The sequence below is a fragment of the Vipera ursinii genome (assembly GCF_947247035.1).
Source record: "Vipera ursinii genome assembly, chromosome: 1".
NCBI lineage: Eukaryota > Metazoa > Chordata > Lepidosauria > Squamata > Viperidae > Vipera > Vipera ursinii.
Genome location: NC_139512.1, coordinates 333,748,355 through 333,770,468, shown reverse-complemented (window position 1 = coordinate 333,770,468; position 22,114 = coordinate 333,748,355). Strand labels below are relative to the sequence as shown.

At 40.0% G+C, this 22,114-nt stretch overlaps 1 protein-coding gene across 1 annotated transcript in view; it reads left to right on the top strand.

Moving 5' to 3' along the window:
• Positions 1-22,114, top strand: part of SCARA5 (scavenger receptor class A member 5) — a 123,139-nt gene that overhangs the window by 86,323 nt on the left and 14,702 nt on the right. The window contains exon 7 of the mRNA XM_083360715.1: positions 13,902-13,958. Coding sequence (XP_083216841.1) covers positions 13,902-13,958 — 57 coding nt within the window. The remainder of the gene's footprint in view (positions 1-13,901; positions 13,959-22,114) is intronic.

The window sequence follows — 22,114 nt, the reverse complement described above, 5'->3', positions numbered from 1 at the left end:
ATTTGAATTCAAATTTGCATTTGGAATTTGATGTTGAAATCTGGCAGCAAATTGAATTCCCAGTTGGAATCTTGTTAGGGCTTTGATTACTTAAATTAGCACGAACAGTCTGAAAATATTACATTTGATTGCACGTTAGAAGTTAGAAACAATACAGTTTGTTATATTGTTGGAAGCTAAATATTAAATACAGTTTTAAAGCTTAATATTAAATATTACTGTACAAAAAAAGATACATACCCAGCAAGCATATCCCAGTGCCATCTATCACCTTAATCTACAGAGAACTGGGGATGGGCTAGCTCTGTTTACAAGCGATTTGCCACTTCTTATTTCACACTGCATAGATAACTTCTATGTTCAAATGAACCACAGTTTTACAAATCTCTTACAACTAGAATGTAGATTCAGAATAAAAATGCCTTCCTGAAGCTCAGCTGTTTTACATTTGAACTGCTGGAAGAGTTTGTCCTTTACCTTCTTATGGAAGTCTTTCCTTCTTACTGGTTAGGCTCCAACTTGATTTAACCTAACAAAGTGTCTATGTTCTGGATTCCATGACACAAAAACATTTTGATAAAGTTGAGATTTAAACTAGGAGAATATTTATTTATTTGTATTCCACCTTTATAATTTGTACAAATAACTCAAGGTAGCAAATATATCAACATACTTTCCTCTATTTTCTCCACAACAACCCTGTGAGGTGAGGTGAGGTGACATGAGCTGAGAGAGAGTGACTGGCCCAAGATCATCCAACTGGCTTTCATGGCTAAAACGGAAGGTGAACTCATGATCTCCAACTTTCTAGTCTGGTGCTTTAACCAATAGACCAAATGGAAAACAGGCAACATTTTGTTTTAACTTTCTGTCTGCAATCAAGGGGTTGGTGCTTTTTAAAATTTAAGTAAGTGGCACTGTGTTGTTATAGTTAAGTCCATATGTTCCACATCCTTCTTGGAGGGGATCACTGCCCCTTGCTTCCCCTTCTCCCCTGTCGATTGGTGATTGCCGGCAAACAACCTGATAGGTTATGTGCAAAAACATAAGATCAGAGTCAATTTTCTTTTTATATGAGCCAAGCAATTCCCTTTTAACTACACATTCAATTAAATGCATATTTTGGTTGTTTTTTTTCCCTGAACCCAAGTTTGGGTGGGTGGCATGGCCCAGAAAACACTTTAGATGTTTCAGTGGTATTGAAGTTCAGATCCTATACAAATATAAGAAACATCTTTCTGGATCAGACCAGCAGTTCCATCCAGCATAATATTCTGCTTCCAATATCAACCTGTCAGAAGCTTCTGAAAAAGCATACAGGCGGGGTAGAGCTGTAGCCTCTGATTTATTTGGAGGCTTCCAATCCTACTCTGTTTAAGCTAAATCATGGCTCTCTTGTAGCATTTTAAAACAGCCGGAGGAGCTGAAAAGGTAAGATAGATCATCTTTCTCCCTCCCTCCCCCTAGCATTTAAGCCCTCCATTAAGGTGATGGCAACACAGCTTCCTTGCTCCCCTTTTGCTCACAGCATCTGGAATCCAATAAAATGCAATCTGGGTACTGCAAACTGACAAATCTGGGGATGGAAGAATGAACAAACGGGCAGAAGGAAAACAGTCCGAGAGGGTGTTTTTAAGATTTTTAAGATGGCATGCTAGCAATGAACTCTTAAGCTAAGGAAAAGAAAGACCATCTGGCTTGGCTCTGTTCCCAGGATGTAAGTCTGAATTCCCTACATAAAAATTTCCTGATAGGCCCCCATTGCAGCTATTAGGTACACAAAACAGCTGAACCTTTCCGTTATATATGTGTGGCTACTTGCCAAATCAAACCACATGTTTAAAAAACAAAACCGGCCCTTGAAATTCAACCTCTTATCAGAACAATCTCTTGGAAGGTAAAGCCAATGAGGGTGGTTTGCTTGTGGTCAGAGCCGGCCTTGCAGGTGCTGGATTTCACATATTCAAATTTCTTTGAACTTCTTGAGGTGGAGGCATTTTCTAAAATGAAAATTGCAGCATTCTTGAGCCAAGTGTTTGTTGGCTCAAGAATGCTGTGAGTGCCCCCATTAAAAAAAAAGTGAGAACTTAAAAGGAACCTACAGTTGGTTTAGGCCAGAGGTGCACCTAATCAACCATTCTGTTCCCCACATAGCTAACCAGATGACTGTGAGAAGATCCTAGGCAGGTTTGGGAGGTGGATGTAAGGCTCTCTTCAGCTTTTCCTCCCTGGTAATTTAATATACTGAAGCATGGAAATAATGCAGTCATCATGATGAGTAGCTTTTGGTTGTGCTCTCCTCCTCCTGTTCTTCTTCCTCTGTGAGTTTGTCTAATTCTCTTTTAGAGTTCTAGCTTATGAACTGTATGAATTAGCATTTCCTATTGCCTCTTTGGATAATATCTCAATTGCAGCATTATAAGAAAAAGAGAAAATATTATCCTGTCTACTTCATACTTTGCATCAATTTGCACACATCTGTGCAAATAACATTTTGCCTGTTACAGTATTGTTCTTATTTTCTAAATTAAAAAGCTTCTAAAATCTACATCCTTTCCATGTACAGGAACTTATCTAACTTGTAATCATTTTGGGTTGATCTTTTTTTCCTCTATCAGAAATAATCTTGTTCACAAACATATTTTTTCATGTCTGCTCACTGTTTACCATCAAGAGCAAGGGAAAAAAATTGCACAGCTGTTCTTCCTTGGCATAAAAAAGGTAAAGGTTTCCCCGCACATGCGTGCTAGTTGTTTCCAACTCTAGGGACCGGTGCTCATCTCCGTTTCAAAGCCAAAGAGCCAGCGCTTGTCCAAGGACGTCTCCGTGGTCATGTGGCCAGCATGACTAGATGCCAAAGGCGCACGGAACGCTGTTACCTTCCCACCGTAGTGGTCCCTATTTTTCTACTTGCATTTTTACATGCTTTTGAACTGCTAGGTTGGCAGAAGCTGGGACAAGTAACAGGCGCTCACTCTGCTACACGGCACTCGGGATTCGACCCGCCAAACTGCCGATCTTCTGATCGACAAGCTCAGCGTCCTAACCCACTGAGCCACCGCGTCCCTAAAGAATTATTCCACAAAATTATTGCCTCCAACCACATGGTCTACTGAATCCAGTATCATCCAATTTGCTTGTCAGCTGTTCCTACAGATCTTTGGAGATCTAATATGTGGCTGAAGATTGGCTTTGAATTTTTATATAATAAAGAAATGCAAGTGCTGGACCCTTATTTATACCTACTTTGCTGTTTAAAAATGGCTGTTTGCTAAATAAAATATTCAAATAAATAAGATGATTTTACATCTATTGGAAATAAGCAAGAGAGGTGAATGGCTTCCCTTGAAAAGATGAGGTTGCCATGCACAATATCCCTCTGAGCACTAAGTTCATCTGGATCTGCATCTGCTTAGTCTAATTCCTCTTTGCAGAATATGGTAATGTCCTGAGAATAAATCATAAAGGCCATAAAACTGAATAGGGCCATTTTGAGTTCAAGTCCAATTCTGCACTGTATAGGAAACCCAATTAAAGCATCCCAGATGGATGTTTGCAGTAGCACAGATCTATTATTCCATGCCCTACTTTCTGGAATAATGCAAGTTAAGCTGTGACTCTATGTAACTTCCTTACAAGGTTCTTGGAGAATGTCATCAGGACTTCTGTCTAGTTATCTCAAGGCAAAACACTTCACATCCCTGCAATCTCTCTTCATAAGTCTAAGTTTTTAATGCTCTGCGTATCCTCATTGCTGTTTCCTAAATCTTGTACTTAGCTTGCATCAAGAACATACAGGTGAAACTTGAAAAATTAGAATATCGGGCAAAAGTTCATTTATTTCAGTAATGCAACTTAAAAGGGGAAACTAATATATGAGATAGACTCATTAAATGCAAAGCAAGATAGTTCAAGCCATGATTTGTCATAATTGTGATGATTATGGCATACAGCTCATGAAAACCCCAAATCCACAATCTCAGAAAATTAGAATATTACATGGAATCAATAAAACAAGGAGTGTACATAGAACAATATCAGACCTCTGAAAAGTATAAGCATGCATATGTACTAAGTACTTGGTTTGGGCCCCTTTTGCAGCAATTACTGCCTCAGTGCGGTGTGGCATGGAAGCTATCAGTCTGTGGCACTGCTGAGGTGTTATGGAAGACCAGGATGCTTCAATAGTGGCCTTCAGCTCTTGTGCATTGTTCGGTCTCATGTCTCTCATATTTCTCTTGGCAATGCCCCATAGATTCTCTATGGGGTACAGGTAAGGCGAGTTTGCTGGCCAATCAAGCACAGTAATCCCACGGTCATTGAACCAGGTTTTGGTGCTTTTGGCAGTGTGGGCAGGTGCCAAGTCCTGCTGGAAAATGAGGTCAACATCCCCATAAATCTCGTCTGCAGAAGGAAGCATGAAGTGCTCCAAAATCTCCTGGTAGATGGCTGCATTGACCCTGGACTTAATGAAGCACAGTGGACCAACACCAGCAGATGACATGGTTCCCCAAATCAACACAGACTGTGGAAACTTCACACTGGACTTCAAGCATCTTGCAGTGTGTGCCTCTCCATTCTTCCTCCAGACTCTGGGTCCTTGGTTTCCAAATGAGATGCAAAAGTTGCTCTCATCAGAAAAGAGGACTTTGGACAACTGAGCAACAGACCAGATCTGTTTTTCTTTAGCCCAGGTAAGATGCTTCTGACGTTGTTGTTCAGGAGCAGCTTGACAAGAGGAATACGACATTTGAAGCCCATGTCCAGGATCCGTCTGTGTGTGGTGGCTCTTGATGCATTGACTCCAGCCTCAGTCCACTCCTTGTGAAAGTCCCCAACACTTTTGAATGGCCTTTTCCTGACAATCCTCTCTAGGCTGCGGTCATCCCTGCTGCTTGTGCACCTTTTTCTTCCACACTTTTCCCTTCCACATAACTTTCTATTAATGTGCTTTGATACAGCACTTTGGGAACATCCAACTTCTTTTGCAATTACCTTTTGAGGCTTTCCCTCCTTATGGAGGGTGTCAATGATGGTTTTCTGCACAACTGTCAGGTCAGCAGTCTTCCCCATGATTGTGTTTCCTACTGAACCAGACTGAGAGACCATTTAAAGGCTCAGGAACCCTTTGCAGGTGTTATGGCTTAATTAGCTGATTAGAGTGGGACACGTTGAGCCTAGAATATTGCACCTTTTCACAATATTCTAATTTTCTGAGATTGTGGATTTGGGGTTTTCATGAGCTGTAAGCCATAATCATCACAATTATGACAAATCACGGCTTGAAGTATCTTGCTTTGCATGTAATGAGTCTATCTCATATATTAGTTTCCCCTTTTAAGTTGCATTACTGAAATAAATGAACTTTTGCACGATATTCTAATTTTTCGAGTTTCACCTGTAGGGCAGTCAAACAGATCTACAGTTTTGCATTATCCTGTCTGCAGCATCATTGGGGTATATGCCTATGGCTCGCATGTCTTAGAACAGGGGTCCTCAACCAACTTTAAGACTTGGGGACTTCTACTCCCAGAATTCCTCAGCCAGCTTTGCAGTCCCCAAGTCTTAAAGTTGCCAAGGTTGAGGACCCCTGTTTTAGAATAAGATTCTATATTCCAGTCTGTAGAAGCCACTATATTTGGAAGTGAACCAAGGAAGCTCTTTGAATTCAGAAATAAAGTGCAAGTTAAAATTAAGTGAGTTATAGGGGTGCATACAGATTGAATAGAAGGGACACGGTGGCTCAGTGGGTTAGGACGCTGAGCTTGTTGATCAGAAGGTCGGCAGTTTGGCGGGTCAAATCCCGAGTGCCGCGTAGCAGAGTGAGCGCCTGTTACTCGTCCCAGCTTCTGCCCACCTAGCAGTTTGAAAGCACGTAGGAAGGCAAGTAGAAAAATAGGGAGCACTACGGTGGGAAGGTAACAGCGTTCCGTGCGCCTTTGGCGTCATGTCGGCCACATGACCACAGAGACGTCCTCGGTCAAGCGCTGGCTCTTTGGCTTTGAAACGGAGATGAGCACCGGCCCCTAGAGTCGGAAACGACTAGCACGCATGTGTGGGGGAACCTTTACCTTTACCTTACAGATTGAATAAGTGCTTCCCAGCAGCCAGAAAAGTTCTTATTGGTAATTTGGGAAGCATGGTCAATTTGGTTTTTATTTTGGTTTCAGTTCCTCATTATAAAATAAGAATATTAGCAAATATACTCACATCCTATGAAGGTGAACTAGATAATTTTTCCTGAGTATTTTACATAGCAATGCTTTTGAAAAAAATAAATAAAGACCTGGGTACTGAGAATGTCCATAGACATTTATGGTACTATTAAAAAGATGTCCTTGGAAAAACAGTTGCTGCTAGCCATTGACTTTTTTTAATGCCATTTTGATTGTTCTCAATCTGTCTTCAGGGGATAGAAAGAGAGATAAAAGTTTTGGGAAATGAGAGAACCCTGCAGACTGCTGACCCCTCTGCCAATGCAAACAGACACGGGTAACACCCTGAGGCCAAGATAAACTTGAAAAGTAAGAAGGGAATCCAGCTGGGTTGTTCGGAACACTTTTCCCAGACTCAGGGATGTCATGCTGGGCAAAAAGAGTCAGTGGTTCAAAGAAGATTTTATCTTTTGGTATTAAACCCATATTTCAGATTCATGGTATTTACTAGATATTTGCTTTTTTTAAAAAAAAAATCACATGATACTATTTAACTTGTTTAAATGTTTTTCTTATGGAAGTACAGAGATAAATTTTGGCTTTGACGCATGTGACTGTTATGGATTTTCACTGCTGCTGTTGCTTTTCTCTGTTCTCCAGAGTTGTGCAAACCTTTTTTTTTTTTTTGCAGAAAATATATTTGTAGGCAACTATGAAGCTTATACAGCATAAGATGCATGCAGGAGAGAGAGAGAGCTCCAAGACAGCTTTGGAGCCAATTGAATTCTATCTGTGCATTCACTCTGGTTCATTTTTAGCAAAGCATACATGTTTATTTGTTTATTTATTTATTTATTTGATTAAATTTTTATACCGCCCTATTCCCGAAGGACTCAGGGCGGTTTACAGGGCAGCATAAAATACAATATAAAAATAATATAGAATTAAAATACATTAAATTAATTAAGCCCAATTAAAACAACATTTAAAAAAAGCTAAAACCCCTTCAGTCCAGGCCTGATAGATCGAAAAACCAGGTTTTCAGGTCCCGGCGAAACGAACACAGATCGGGGGCGGTCCTAAGTTCCACGGGTAAATCATTCCAGAGGGCCGGTGCGCCCACAGAGAACGCTCTTCCCCTGGGAATAACCCGCCGGCATTCCCTAACCGGCGGTATCCTGAGAAGGCCCTCCCTGTGGGAGCGCACGGGACGAAGGGAGCTTGATGCCGGCAGCAGGTGTTCCCTCAGATAACCCGGACCCAAGCCATTCAGGGCTTTATAGGTCATCACCAGTTTAGTCTGTAATGGTATGTGTGGGAATGACCTTGAGAGATAGGTGAAAAAACTGCAGACTAGACAATTGGGATGTAAAAGATATCTCAGCACACGAAAGGGGAGGAGGTATGGGAAGCATTTCAAAAGGGACCCTCCCTAGTCTTATGGAGAGTAAAAGGAGAAGAGGGGGAAAAATACTTTCAGTCTTGCAGTTTGGTGGAACTTTATAACAAAGCTACCATAATCCGGTCGAGCTCCAGATGACCCCCGACCTTCGCTCCTTCCGGCGGGATCTAAAAACTTATTTATTCGAGCAATCCGACCTGGTTTGATGGGTTAAGGGTTAGGGTTTTAATATGTTTTTTAATTACTGTTTATATTCGGGCATAACATTTAATTGTTTTTTAACTTTTGTACTTCGTTTTTTATATTTATTGCCCTGTACACCGCCCTGAGTCCTTCGGGAAGAAGGGCGGTATAAAAATTTAATAAATATAAATAAATATATAAATAACCGTCACATTCATGGTTGTGCATCTTGTCTGAACTCCTGAACTCAAAGGACTAACTAAGTAGAATTAAGCCTATTAATAGCATCTATGTAGGATGAATGCTTAAGGTCCAAAAGGAAAAAAAAATACTTTCTATGTTCCAATACAAGGTCTGCAGTTCTGAGCTGTCTAGCCTTATGATAGAAAAGAGGAGAAGAAAGGAAATAATCTCCGCAATCTGTAGGAGGCAGTCTGAATGAAAAACCAAAGGGCATATATCTCCCAGCCAGGAAATACAGGAGAGATTAAGATAGAAAATAGAGAGTTGTTTGTTTGCTAACTCTACCACTACACAGATTAGAATAGAATAAAAATAGCATAAAAATGGTAAAGAATTGTTGACACTTCAGAAATGGCCTCTCCAATAGAAACATGGCTGGGGTTTCAGTTATCATTCCTTGGGTTTTGCATATTTAATACAGAGGGTGTTTTTCTTAAAGAAAGAAATCAAGTTTTTTTTCCTAGGCACCTTAGGAGATGCAAAAATCAAAAGGGTTTTTTTGCCTCCCTTCCAACATTCTTTTTGGTGCTTTGCCAGTTCTGTGTTAAACTGTACAACCTGATCTAGTCAGAGAACCCCATCTGGTCAATTTCATACTGCTTGAGTTAGTTCCTCCATGCACTAGAAAATGGCTGGGTTTCAGCCTCTGTGCTTCTATCAATAGTGTGTATCTTCTTTTGGCAACGTCCCATGAAAATAATATAACTGTTATTTCCATTATGCCCAGCCGTGATCTATCTTAAAAGCAGACTGGTGAAAACAACAGTCTCCAGCATTTGAATGGAAAATAACAGTTTTAAAAAGTTTTTTTTAATTAAAAAAATAAGATGGCAAGTTGATATGCTAGGCTATAAAAATGCCTGTTGGTATCTAAACCATGGATCCCATAGGCATTCTTAGAAAACAGAAATAATGCTCGGATGCATTGTTGAAAAACAATAAACCAAATAGAGAACTGAGATTGTGGGAGACAAAAGCTGAGAGCAGTTTTGATCCATTTTCCTTCCAATAATAGGATCTGTTTTGAATGGTCACAGCCAATCAAATCCCACTTTTGTGAGATTGTCCATGATATGCAAACCATTTAGACAGAGACAAATAAAGCAGAACTTGGAGGCTTGGAAATTCCTCAAAGAACATGTTTATTAGTTACCCAAGTATCGGCATGTCAAAAGTGAAACTAAGTCTGAAGACATAGGTGACAATTCCCCAATACAAAGTTAAGAAATCCCACCCCTAAGGCTATGCAAGCAACTACGTTCCCCAATGCATCTTTCTTGGTGGGCTTTTCACGAAACATCCAGCCTGCAATCTCAGGAGCTGCTGATGAGCTTAGTTCCCATGGGACAAAAACTTTATTTAGGCTAGCGAAGCAACTGGTAACACCCCCCCCCTCCCTCCTATCAATGTGTCAACTGAAAAGGAATAAGGAAGATGGCTGCAGCCATGCTCATTTGACAAGTTGACAGGCAACCTACTTGCCTACTCATGGTCTAATCATTTTCTATACTCATCTAAAGGGGTCCAGCATGGCATGCAGTATGTCTTATATTAAAAAGGGGCCTTTTAGTTGATTTGAGAAATTATACAGTACTAGGATGCTGATGGGGATGCAGTTTCTAGAGCTCCAGTTCATTCTTTGTACATGTATATATGAATGTGTGTGTTTGTGTGTGTGTGTGTGTGTGTGTGTGTGTATGAATGCCTAAATGATAGTATAATAGTCTGATTTCCTGTATGCAAGCAAGCAGTTACGTTCATTATCAGCTAAGACACAATTCTCTTATCACTGGATATGAAATTAACTATACCTTTTAGCTGTACTAAATATTCAAAACTGAATATAAAACATCCTTTCCCGCACGGGGCGAACATGCCCACTAAAAATGTGTTTCTGGCCAAGTGAGTAACAGCCGTTTGACATTGGAACTATTACCAGAAAAGTGCTGGGCTCCCCTTCATTGGGAGCATTCGAAGACAGCTGTGTTGGGATGTAGGAATTCTGAGAAGGGTCAACTCATTTGGAAGACATCAACTTTACGCAGAAATTTTTAGTTTAAAATAAAGGTTGATATCCCGTCTCCCTCCCACCCCCCAATCTGTTTGACTTTCACCCTGATGGTTTTCTGGAAGTACTTAAAATTTTGGCAGCGTTCCCTAGGCCTGATTTAGGGGGCTTGTAACTTTTGTTCAGTATTATGTTTACATGGATCCATAGGCTTTGCTTTTTATTGTTTTCTGTTTTGTTTTTAATGTAAGTCATCCAGAATTGTTCTCAAATCAGGTGGCCTCTAATTCTTCTAATAAGAAAACAACAAAAACAAAGTTGGAGAGTGGGAATAGATAAGGATGAGGCCAGGCTCACATGTGCAGCTAACAAGTATGTAAAATCTGTTTATTGCTTCGTAAGCATAGTGCGTGGTGTATTTATAAGAAATTTTAGGACATAAGCATTTATGCGTATCTATCTGTCTTTGGTGATCTGGCATAAATATGTACACTAATAAAACAAACTATGCAATTTGTAAACAAAATGTAACTAAAAAAATGTATTTTTTTACTTTATAATACAAAATGCTTAGCTGCTGGTTTGTGCTCCCTCCCATACTTACTTATTTTTAGCACCAAATGCTATCAACTTCTCGCCTAACGCACACCTGAAAAGTTATCCAGCCCTGAACCTCTTGCTTTGCTACTATCTATATTCCAGAGCCAAATTTTCCTTTCTGCTCATTTGGTAGATTCCTTCTTTGGCTTCAGCTGCCATAGGTTCCTTCTCAGTTTTTCTCCTTGGCCAAAGATGGTCTGAGTCTTGGTTTTCCCAGGCAGCTTCCTTTATGCTTCATGCCCTGTCACTCCAACAGCACATCCTGCCAAGCCTAGAAGAAGACACTCCACCCACCCACCCCCATTACCTGCTCTAACATCTTTTATTATTCTTTATTTCAAAACCACCATGCCAGTTTCCAGATAATTGTAAGGAAGTTAAACTTTATTTTCCTTTCATCTGTATAATTGTCCACCTTCCTGAAGTTTGATTTAGACTTGCCTGCAACTGCATGTAGGGGTTGACATCTACCTCTGCTGCAGAGGGATTGATGAGTAAGCATAGGTTGCAGATGGTTGCAGATGGGCTGATGTGCACACCTCCCAAATCTCAACTACATGTTGTGTGGGGTGGGGTGATTCAGTGTCAGCCTGTGGTACCGGCAGCTGAGTCTGATGATTCTGAAGAGGAGGAGGAGGAGGGGTTTGGAGAGCCTTTGGTGTCAGAGGGAGGCTCTGACGCACTGCAGGACTCTCAGCCTGGCCCCTCCTGTCATGTTCCTCATCAGACACAGCCGTGTGAGCACAAGGTATTGGACGTAGATGATTCACAGCTGGATCTATTCAGGGACGCTAGGAGCAGGAGGCAATCCAGTAGAGCAGAACAGAGAAAGGCAATGAGGCAACTCAGTGAGAGGAGGAGAAGGCAATGAGAAGCCACGCCTTGGGACTGCTGATAAAAGGGGAAGGTGTGGGAGGTGCTGGTTGCTGAAGGCAACCGTTTGAAGATCTTCTGCTAGAGTCCTGGTCTGTTATTCCTGTTTAACTCTTGTTTGAACTTTTGGTTTAACTCTTGTTTGAACTTTTGCTTTCTTTGTAAATAAATTTGGTTGGGTTTTTCCAGCCTGTTGACTATAAAAAGGGATTGTCCCTGATATTCAAACAGGCCGGTCGTAGGCTGGAACAGAACATGGAGATTCGCATTCTGCATGCTGATTGGTTGATCCGACCTCCTCTTGGGAGGCAGGCAGCACATTCAAATAACAAAAGGGAGCAGCTAGAGGGTTAAATATAAATGCAGCAGCTATGCAACTGTCTCTGAATGGCAGATGCATACATTCCCTGACATGCAATGATGTAGAAGTCTTCTCCAGGTTTAAGCTATGCACTGACAGAGTGCTACAGAGAGAAAAAAATGACCTTGACAGTTGTGCATAGCATTTCTCTGTTTCAGGATAGTCACCCTTATAATAATACTTGATAAGAAAGACTAGAATAGTGATAGACACTTTGAATGCACTCCCAAAACACCTGGAGCACCACTTGAGTGCCACTGACATTGACAAAATCACCATCAGTCAATTGCAAAAGGCAGCTTTCCTTGGAACAGCTTACATCCTGTGACAATACCTTTAACAGCACCATACAACATCTGCCTATCCCAGATCTTTGGGAAGGACTCAGTAGCTGGGCAAAAATGTCACATCCAGTCTAAAAATACATGGCTGGCTGTGTTGTTGTTGTTAGCTGCGAAGTCGTGTCCGACCCATCGCGACCCTATGGACAACATTCCTCCAGGCCTTCCTGTCCTCTACCATCTTCTGGAGTCCATTTAAGCTCACGCCTACTGCTTCAGTGACTCCATCCAGCCACCTCATTCTCTGTCGTCCCCTTCTTCTATTGCCCTCGATCTTTCCCAGCATTAGGCTCTTCTCCAGTGAGTCCTTCCTTCTCATTAGGTGGCCAAAGTATTTGAGTTTTAGCTTCAGGATCTGGCCTTCTAAAGAGCAGTCAGGATTGATCTCCTCTAGGACTGACCGGTTTGATCGCCTTGCAGTCCAAGGGACTTGCAGGAGTCTTCTCCAGCACCATAGTTCAAATGCCTCAATTCTTTGGCGCTCAGCCTTTCTTATGGTCCAACTTTCACTGCCATACATTGCAACTAGGAAGACCATAGCCTTGACTATACGCACTTTTGTTGACAGGGTGATGTCTCTGCTTTTTAGTGTGCTGTCTAGATTTGCCATGGCTTTCCTCCCCAGGAGCAAGCGTCTTTTAATTTCTTGGCTACAGTCCCCATCTGCAGTGATCTTGGAGCCCAGGAAAATAAAATCTGTCACTACCTCCATTTCTTCCCCATCTATTTGCCAGGAATTGAGAGGGCCAGATGCCATGATCTTGGTTTTCTTAATGTTAAGTTTCAACCCAAGTTTTGCACTCTCCTTCTTCACCCGCAACAAGAGGCTCTTTAGTTCTTCTTCAATTTCTGCCATGTGCAACCAACAATAATAAAAGCAACAAATAGGCAACACTACCTTTAGTGCTTTTAAAGATCAAAATCAGTTCTGAGAATTGGGCATAGATCTGGTACAGCCTTTCAAAGGAAGCATACATTATTCTTGATCATTCACATTCATTGACTGCTTTGGAATGAAGCAATTATGCACTGATTAATTATGTGACATGTCATTCATGGCTCAGAGGCAATTGGACTAATGAATTTGGGATGCCATTATGGGGGAACATCCAAATCATTTACTGTTTGTTGCCCCTAGTAAATAAGCTGCAACTGAGCCTTGTAGGACAGAAAATTTGACAAAGATTTATTTTTTAGCTTTTTATCCGGCTATGCATGCCAAACATAAATAAATGGATGGAATTAGGGTAACAAATGGGTTATTAGCTTAGCAGTTTTTGTTTTCAATATATCAATAAGGACAGCAGCTTAGGAGACTGACAGTTCCAAATAATAATAATAAAGTTGGAAGGGACCTTGGGGGGGGGGGTCATCTAGTCCAACCCCCTGCTCAGGCAGGAAACCCTATACCATTTCAGACAAATGACTGTCCAGTCTCTTCTTAAAAACTTCCAGTGTTGGAACATTCATGACTTCTGGAGGCAGGTTGTTCCATTGGTTAATTGTTCTAACTGCCAGGAAGTTTCTCCTTAGTTCTAGGTTGCTTCTCTCCTTGACTAATACAGCACAGTTCTTCCACACAAGCTTTATTGCAGTGAATGGGGGCCAAGCAAGAGCACTGCAGTCTTTTAAGTGGATTGTCGTTGGCCCTCAAAATGGGTGGGAGCCATGTCCTCCTAATACTGATTTCTAAGTTTATACTTTTCTCCATGATACTTTTTTCTTCCATTATCAGGTGAACGGGGCCCAAAGGGAGAGAAAGGTGAGAAAGGAGACCAAGCTGGAGAAACAGGTATATCTTAAATTTCATATATTTTATTTTGCCTTAGATTTTCACAGTACAGATCAGGGGTCTTCAAACGTGGCCATTTTAAGACTTGTGGACTTCAACTACCAGAATTCCCCAGCCAGCCATGAATTCTGGTAGTTAAGGTCCACAAGTCTTAAAGTGGCCAAGTTTGAAGACCTCTGGAATAGATAGTCCTTGACTCACAATTGGGGCCAGAATTTGCTAAGCAAGGTGATTGTTAAGCGAGTCACACCTAATTTTTACAACTTTTATGCCATGGATTATGCAAATTAATTATGCAAGTTAATTATGCAAATTAATCAAATCTGGCTCCCCCCACTGATTTGCTTGTTGGACGTTGGCTGGGAAGTTCACTAATAGTGATCACATAACCCTGGGATGTTGCAGCTATCCTAAATATATGCTAATTTCCCAGCACTTGAATTTTGATCATGGGACTGTGGATATGCTGCAATGGTTGTAAGTATAAGAACTGGTTGTAAGTCACTTTTTTCAGTGCTGTTATAACTTCAAATGGTCCCTAAATGAACAATTGCAAGTTGAGGACTACCTGTATTCTGCTGCTTTTGAGCATAAATTTTGTTTACTGTATGGAAAGCACTTTATGTGATTACTCATTTTGTTATGTGGAACACCCCCCCCCCCCGCTTTTATACAATTTGGGCCACCATAGCCAATTTGCACCAAAGGTCTGGAAATGGGCCAGTCCTTCTACCAACCTCCCTTTTTATCCTCATGCTTACCATCCTGTTGTACTGCTGTTCCAGTAGTGTGTCCTATCTCTCACTTACCACCACCATATTTGCAAATGGTTACATTCAGACAATGGGGCATCAACACCTTGTTCAACCCCCTTACCCAACAAACAAACAAAGTGAGGTGTATTCTTTCACACCAAGCTGGTGATAGATCCTCAACCCCAGGACCGGCTTTTAACCTCAGCAAATTTCTGTATGCATCATAATGAAGAATGCTAATAAAAACTGTAGTGTTATGATGGATTCTATGATATTGTAACCACACATTTTAGAAATCTAGCTATAGAAAGGATGGAGAAAAATGCTTTCCCTATACATAGAACACAAAACAGGGAAGGCATATATTTGACAGATATATTTATCAAAATATCTGAGTTACAGAATTTGATAACACACCTACAAGCCTCTTTTTTCCACGTGAAGTCACCATGTGAATTTTTGGGGGAATAGAGTTCTAGCATAAAGCCAGAGAAGCCTGCATTCCCATCCAACTGATCTTAGCTAGTTAACTTATTAAAAACACAAGTCTGTTACAGTTCTATTGCTAGAGGAGAAAAATTACTGAAGAGGAGATAATTGGTGACTCAGATTCAGCATAACAGATATAGAGAAATTACTATGAGCCTCTACCATGCAATTGTCCTACCAAGATTTGGAGGGATCAGTGGAGGTCCTGAAAATATGAGTTCTGAAAAATAATGACTTATGATATGAAATCTAATCTCTCAGAGTGGCACTTTCTGCATACTACTCAATTATCAATACGTTGTACCCAGGGCTTTTTTTGTCATAAAACGCTCAGAACGGAGTTCCGGCACCTTTTTGGGATGGAACCTTGTAGGGTAGGCAAGGCGGGTTGTATGACATGTGTGAGTTCTGGCACCTTTTTCTTTCCCCAAAAAAGCACTGGTTGTACTCATCAAGCTCTTTTTCTTTAGAGCAATGCTATACTAACAACAGAAAAGGAGTAAGAAATTGTAAAGCAAAGATAAGGAAAAAAAACCACAGCAAAATCCAATTTAAAGCAACACCATTCAATATATCTCTTCATAATTTTCTGTCTTTGCACACCATTCTTGTTTCTACTAAATCCATACGTTCCCTTTTGTTCTTTAAAATCCTCACCTTCTCCGTTCTGAAGATCACATCTCCTTCACCCAACCACTGCTTTTTAAGTCGTCCTCTCTGAACGTACTATCAATCATATACATATTTTCCCTTTTAACACTCTTTCATACTTTCTGTACGAGAAAGGCATCTCAAAATGCTTCTCCATATACCCTTCTTTCTAAACTCTGTCTCTTCTTGTTTTACACAAGTCTGAAGTACCTCCTTGCAACTGCATTCAGCTTTCATGTTTCTCTTGCCATACTCAGCTCTCATTTCCATATAGCATGGCAGCTATTCTCATAGCTATTTTCATTTTTTTTTAATAACTGTCATTCTTTACAGCAGACCACTCACTACTTTGCATTTGCACATTTTCAAATCTCTCCATTCTTTTCCCTATATTTAATTAATATTACATCATATTTTGTCATTTATATGTGACTTGCAATCGTTTGCTCTATTTTCCTTGTGAAACCTGATTTCCTTGATTTTTGATACATTAATTTTCAGATCAGTACTCTGCATTGCATCATACCATCTATCTGACATTCATTACAGAACATTTGAGTTCTCAGCTACAATAGGGCACCATCTATGTACAAAGTATACACACCTTTACATTCCCAATGAACACATCAGTAGCATCATCACAAGCATTCCTTATACATTTATCAAAAAATCATTAAACAACCAAGAGTGTACCACAGATATTTTTCTTGTTCCTTGCTCAACACTGAACCATTTGCTAAGCATTCCATATAATCTTATGCATGCGTCATTTTCATCCAATACCACTTTAATCTCATTCAGCAGCCAACTTTTATCTCTTCATTTGTGGAAAACAGGCCATACGTCAAGCCCATTTATTTCATTATACATTTTCACTAAATTAACCAATAAATAAATATTATTAGTTTCATATGTTTGTCAATGAGCAACTGAAGAGCAAAATTTGATCCATGTACTCATTGCCCACTGTAAAGTTGGGCTGCACTTCCTAGATTTGATTGCTGTTGTAATGTACTTTTCAAAGATAATTCTACTTAATACTTTCCCAGCTACATTTAACGAGGTAATCCCTGTCTAGTCTTGCAAAAACTTTTATTACTTTTCTCTATTACCAGTAATGGCCTTCTTTCAGTAGTCCAGCACAGATGCAGGCTTCATTAAACAAATTGGATAGCTGCTTCTTTAAAAAATTACATCCATTATTCTAATGTTATTTCATTTCTAAGACTTTTCCTGCAGTTTTACCATTTTTAACGTATCCACAGCATTTATGCCATCTTTTTCAACATACTTATGGATTATTTATAGCATTCTTTTCAACTGTATGGATTATTTATAGCATTCTTTTCAACATCATTACCATCACCAAACTAATCGCTAAAAATATTCTTTTCAGGACTGTCTCACTTCAATTTCATTCCAAATTATTTCATCATTTTTATTTTGAGTTCCATTCTTTCTGGTGAATGTTCCTTATTAATTCTTTTTTCACCCACATTTTTATTTTATAATTGTTCTGAATCTTCTCTTCCTCTTAACCTTAAGGTTGCTATCTTTGATTACGTTTTTTGCAATTATTTTCTCCTCTCTAGACACATTGTGTATTTGAAACAAATTATTTTCTCCTAAGCACACAGAGTAGTACACAGTAGTCCCCATTCTCATTCATTCTTCTATCTCTAAATGTTCCAATCAGTTTTTCTGACTTTTGTGATCTCAGTCCCGATCACGTCACCTAACAGAATATTTTTTCCACGTTCATTCTGAACATAGAACATTTTTTCCTTGACGTTCATCTCTGATTGTTACATTATTTTTTGTACACCACCCAGATTCATATAGACTAGACTGGACTGGACTGGACTGTATTGGACTGGTCTGGACTAGACTAGACTAGACTAGAGCTAGAAGGGACTTTGGAGGTCTTATAGTCCAACCCCCTGCTCAGGCAGGAGAACCTATACCATCTCAGAAGTGTCCAGTCTCTTCTTAAAAACCTTCAGTGATGGAGCACCCATGATTTCTGAAGGCAAGCTATTCCACTGGTTAATTGACTTCACTGTCAGGAAGTTTCTCCTTAATTCCAGGTTGCTTCTCTCCTTCATCAGTTTCCAACCATTATTTCTCATCCTTCCCTCTGGTGCTTTGGAGAATAATTTGCCCCCCTCTTCTTTGTGGCAGCCTCTCAAATACTGCAACAGTTCTATCATGTCGCCCCTATTTCTTCTTTTCTTTAGACTAGACAAACCCAAGTCCTGCAGCCGTTCTTCATATGTTTTAGTCTCCAAGCCTTGGCTATATAAATATGATAAATAAAAACAAATAAGTAAATAATCACTCACTGAAGCACAGCATACAATTAGTCAGCAATCCATGAATTCTTATATTCATACACACCCTTAAAAGCCTTAATGACACCACTTTATACTTTCTGACATGTAGTTTAGCCCTTTCATTATAACTAATGCTATAGCTTCACTTTCCACAAGTATTTATCCATTCCACATCACAAAGATCGGACCATATATGGTTAAATCTATTATATTCTTCCCCTTTCTATTTGTTTAGTAAAAAGACAATAATATATCACTCTTCATTCATTCATAATAGTCTTTACCATTTGTTCTTCTTACAATCAAAGTCCAACATTCCACTTGCCAAGATTGTTACTATAAGTGTAAGGATTGAAGCTGTTGAAGCAAGAATATCTCATTCTCACAAGCCACTATGTAAATAAGTAAAAGCAGACATTTTCAGGACTGATAAAAGAGCTCTTCCTGATAAAAAAAGGAGGGTGAGGGAGGAAGAGACCCAAGGACTGGAACTAATGTATATTTTATATACAGTACATTATATAATGCCACAATCATAGTGATACACAGGGAACTGATTGATTGATCAAGTCATTTTTGAAGCCTAGGTACCACATAGATTAGGTTTTCTTTATGACTGTGGCGCAGAAAGATAAATAGTCAACATCCAAAAATAATAATTAAAATCCAGAGAAAAACCAGCAATTTAAAAAATAAACCAACAGACAAAAAGAATTTTCCCAACATTCCTAAACTCCTAGGATTTAAATCATAATTTTGAATTCAGCTAATGTTCATAAGTGAGAAAGAAACCGTTTCTCCAATAAAGCATTTTCTGATCAGGGCTCTTACTGGACTTGTTGCAACACTTGCTGTTGTGTTGTGGTGCAGTAAAATACCAAACTTTGCTTCTCATAGGTCACAGGCTCTCATTATATATTTTTACTTGTTCTCCCCTGCCCACTAATCCAGTTGGATCCCAATATCACATTCAGCAATAGCATGACCCTTCTCTTGATCTTTGTTTTTTTTCCAAGTCAAATCCACTGAGACACCAGAGAGGAGCAACCAGGGGTTTTTTTCTCATAGAACGCCCAGAACGGAGTTCCGGCACCTTTTTTGGATGGAACCTTGTAGGGTAGGCAAGGCGGGTTGTATGACATGTGTGAGTTCCGGCACCTTTTTTGGATGGAACCTTGTAGGGTAGGCAAGGCGGGTTGTATGACATGTGTGAGTTCCGGCACCTTTTTTGGATGGAACCTTGTAGGGTAGGCAAGGCGGGTTGTATGACATGTGTGAGTTCCGGCACCTTTTTTGGATGGAACCTTGTAGGGTAGGCAAGGCAGGTTGTATGACATGTCTGAGTTCCGGCACCTTTTTTGGATGGAACCTTGTAGGGTAGGCAAGGCGGGTTGTATGACATGTGTGAGTTCCGGCACCTTTTTTGGATGGAACCTTGTAGGGTAGGCAAGGCGGGTTGTATGACATGTGTGAGTTCCGGCACCTTTTTTGGATGGAACCTTGTAGGGTAGTCAAGGCGGGTTGTATGACATGTGTGAGTTCCGGCACCTTTTTCTTTTACAAAAAAAGCACTGGGAGCAACAGTCTGAAACTGAATTGATATGCACATTACTATGTGACTAAAATGGGATTGGATGGCTTGGAGTTCAACTTCTGGTGAACTTGTTTGCTATAGTTCAGAAGGCATTAACAAAAGCAATGGTTTTAGAAGGAGAGAAGTTCAGACTGCGCATTAGGAGGAATTCTTGACTGTACATGGTGTTTGCCAATGGAACAATTTTCCATTTTAAGTGGGAAATTTTGCTGTGCTGAATATATTCAGACACGGTCTGGAGGGTCATCAGTGGCAGGTGATGCTGGTGGATCCTCCAATGAGTGGGAGGTTCAAAAAGATGACCTCTAAAATCCCTTCCAACTTCATGATTCTGTAGTTTTATGATACTCTATATAAATATATATAGTCCTCCATTTACAGGTAGTCATTGACTTAGGACTACACTTGAGCCCGAACTTTCTGTTGTTAGGTGAGATATTTGTAAAAGTGAGTTTTGCCCCATTTTATGATCTTTCTTCCCATGGTTGTTAAGTGACTCACTGCACTTAAGTTAGTTATATGGTTGTAAGTGAACCTGGCTTCCCCATTGACTTTGCTTGTCAGAAGGTCCCAAAAGGTGATAACATGACCTTGGGACACAGCAACGGTCATAAATATGAGTCAGTTGCCAACTGTCTGAATTTTGATCACATGGCCATGGAAATGCTGCAAAGGTCATAACTGTAAAAAAAGTGCCCCTGTAACTTTGAACAGTTACTAAATGAACTGTTGTAAGTCAAGGACTAATAGATGTAACTCTTTCTCATGCATATATTATATATGGTATTTATTTTGGAAAAAAGCTGAGGTGGAAATTAATTTTTTTTTCATACTAAATACCAAAGGAGGCTTATTGACAAATAAACACACAAAGACATAGACAACCACATACACATTCCTCAGGAATTTCAATTCTGGCATCCTAGACCAAGTCCATTTCCTGGGCCTAGTGGACTGGAATGAAAAATGGATTATTTTTCCTGAGTGGAGGTGGGGCTGGGAAAATGGAAAGCAGTGGTACTTCTGTGCAGGCATAAATCTTCCACTTCCCTCATAAACACATGGTCCCAATTATCCAAGCCAATGCTATCTTTGTACAGCTGCAGCAGTTTGAGATATTGTTTCTTTAAGCAATGTTTAAGTATTTTCCTTATATTTCTCCCCTGGGAAAAAAGTCTGGGTTGTAATTGGCTTTATGCAAACAAATATATATATATAAATAATAGAATCCATGGGGAATCTCTTGGAATACATGGAAAGGGGTGGATTAGTCAGTGCACTCACTTGTGCAATAAAATGGTTGCTTTCAGGCAATAAGATAGAATATCAAGAACAGCAGTCACTGCTATACATTTCTAAGTATCAAAAGAAGCCCATTTTCAGTTTTAAACGGACTAAAAAGTTGGAGATATTGAGTCAGTGTGAAAGGAGACCCAGCCTTCTCATCTAGTCTTTGTGTCCCATTTCAACTTTCTCATGAGAGATGCAAATATAAGTAGTCTTCACTTAACTATTACTAGTTCAACAAGAGTTCAAACTTATGACGGCACTAAACAGGGGTTGCTTACAACTTGTTCTTGAAGTTCCATCTGTCATGTGATCACGATCCAGGTGCACCACACTTGGCTAGGTACCTCAGCATCCTGCAGTCATGTGACTGCTATGTGCAACTTTCATTGCCAACTTTCAACCAGAAAAGTCAGTGAAGAAACTCCATTGTATGTACATTGAACTTACCACTCTATACTGCAGTAGTGAGGCTACACTTGGAGTATTGCATCCACTTCTGATTTTAAAAAAGATGCTGAGGCCCTAGAAAGAGTGCGGAAAAGAGCAACAAAGTTCACAAGAGGATGTGGAGGCTAAACTGTATAATGAACATATGTGATCTACATTAAAAAAAAACCTAGGCAGAACTTCAATTATCATGGCCACCATTCTGATTTTTTTTAACCGCACCCTACGGACACCCCTGATATGGCCCACAGCCATCGTAAAATAGCTAAAATTGCATATTTTTTTACTTAGGCAATTTGTGTATTCTATGCAGTGTACATACTGAACATTTTTTAAAGTATGCACTTTTTTCCATGGGTAGACATTAAACAATAGATCATGAGGTCTTTGGAGCCAACCTAAGCTTGATGTAACTGTAAGGACTCGTGGGATTGGGTTGTGGGCTTGTAGGTGTAACTTTGACAGTTAAACACATCCGTGAACAAAGACAGGCCTTCAGGCATGTGTTAACAATTGACAGTTCATGCCTGTACTTAAGTAGCCCTTGAGCTGCACTTCTAGGAACAGTCAGGGAGAGTGGCCAACCAGGACACTTCT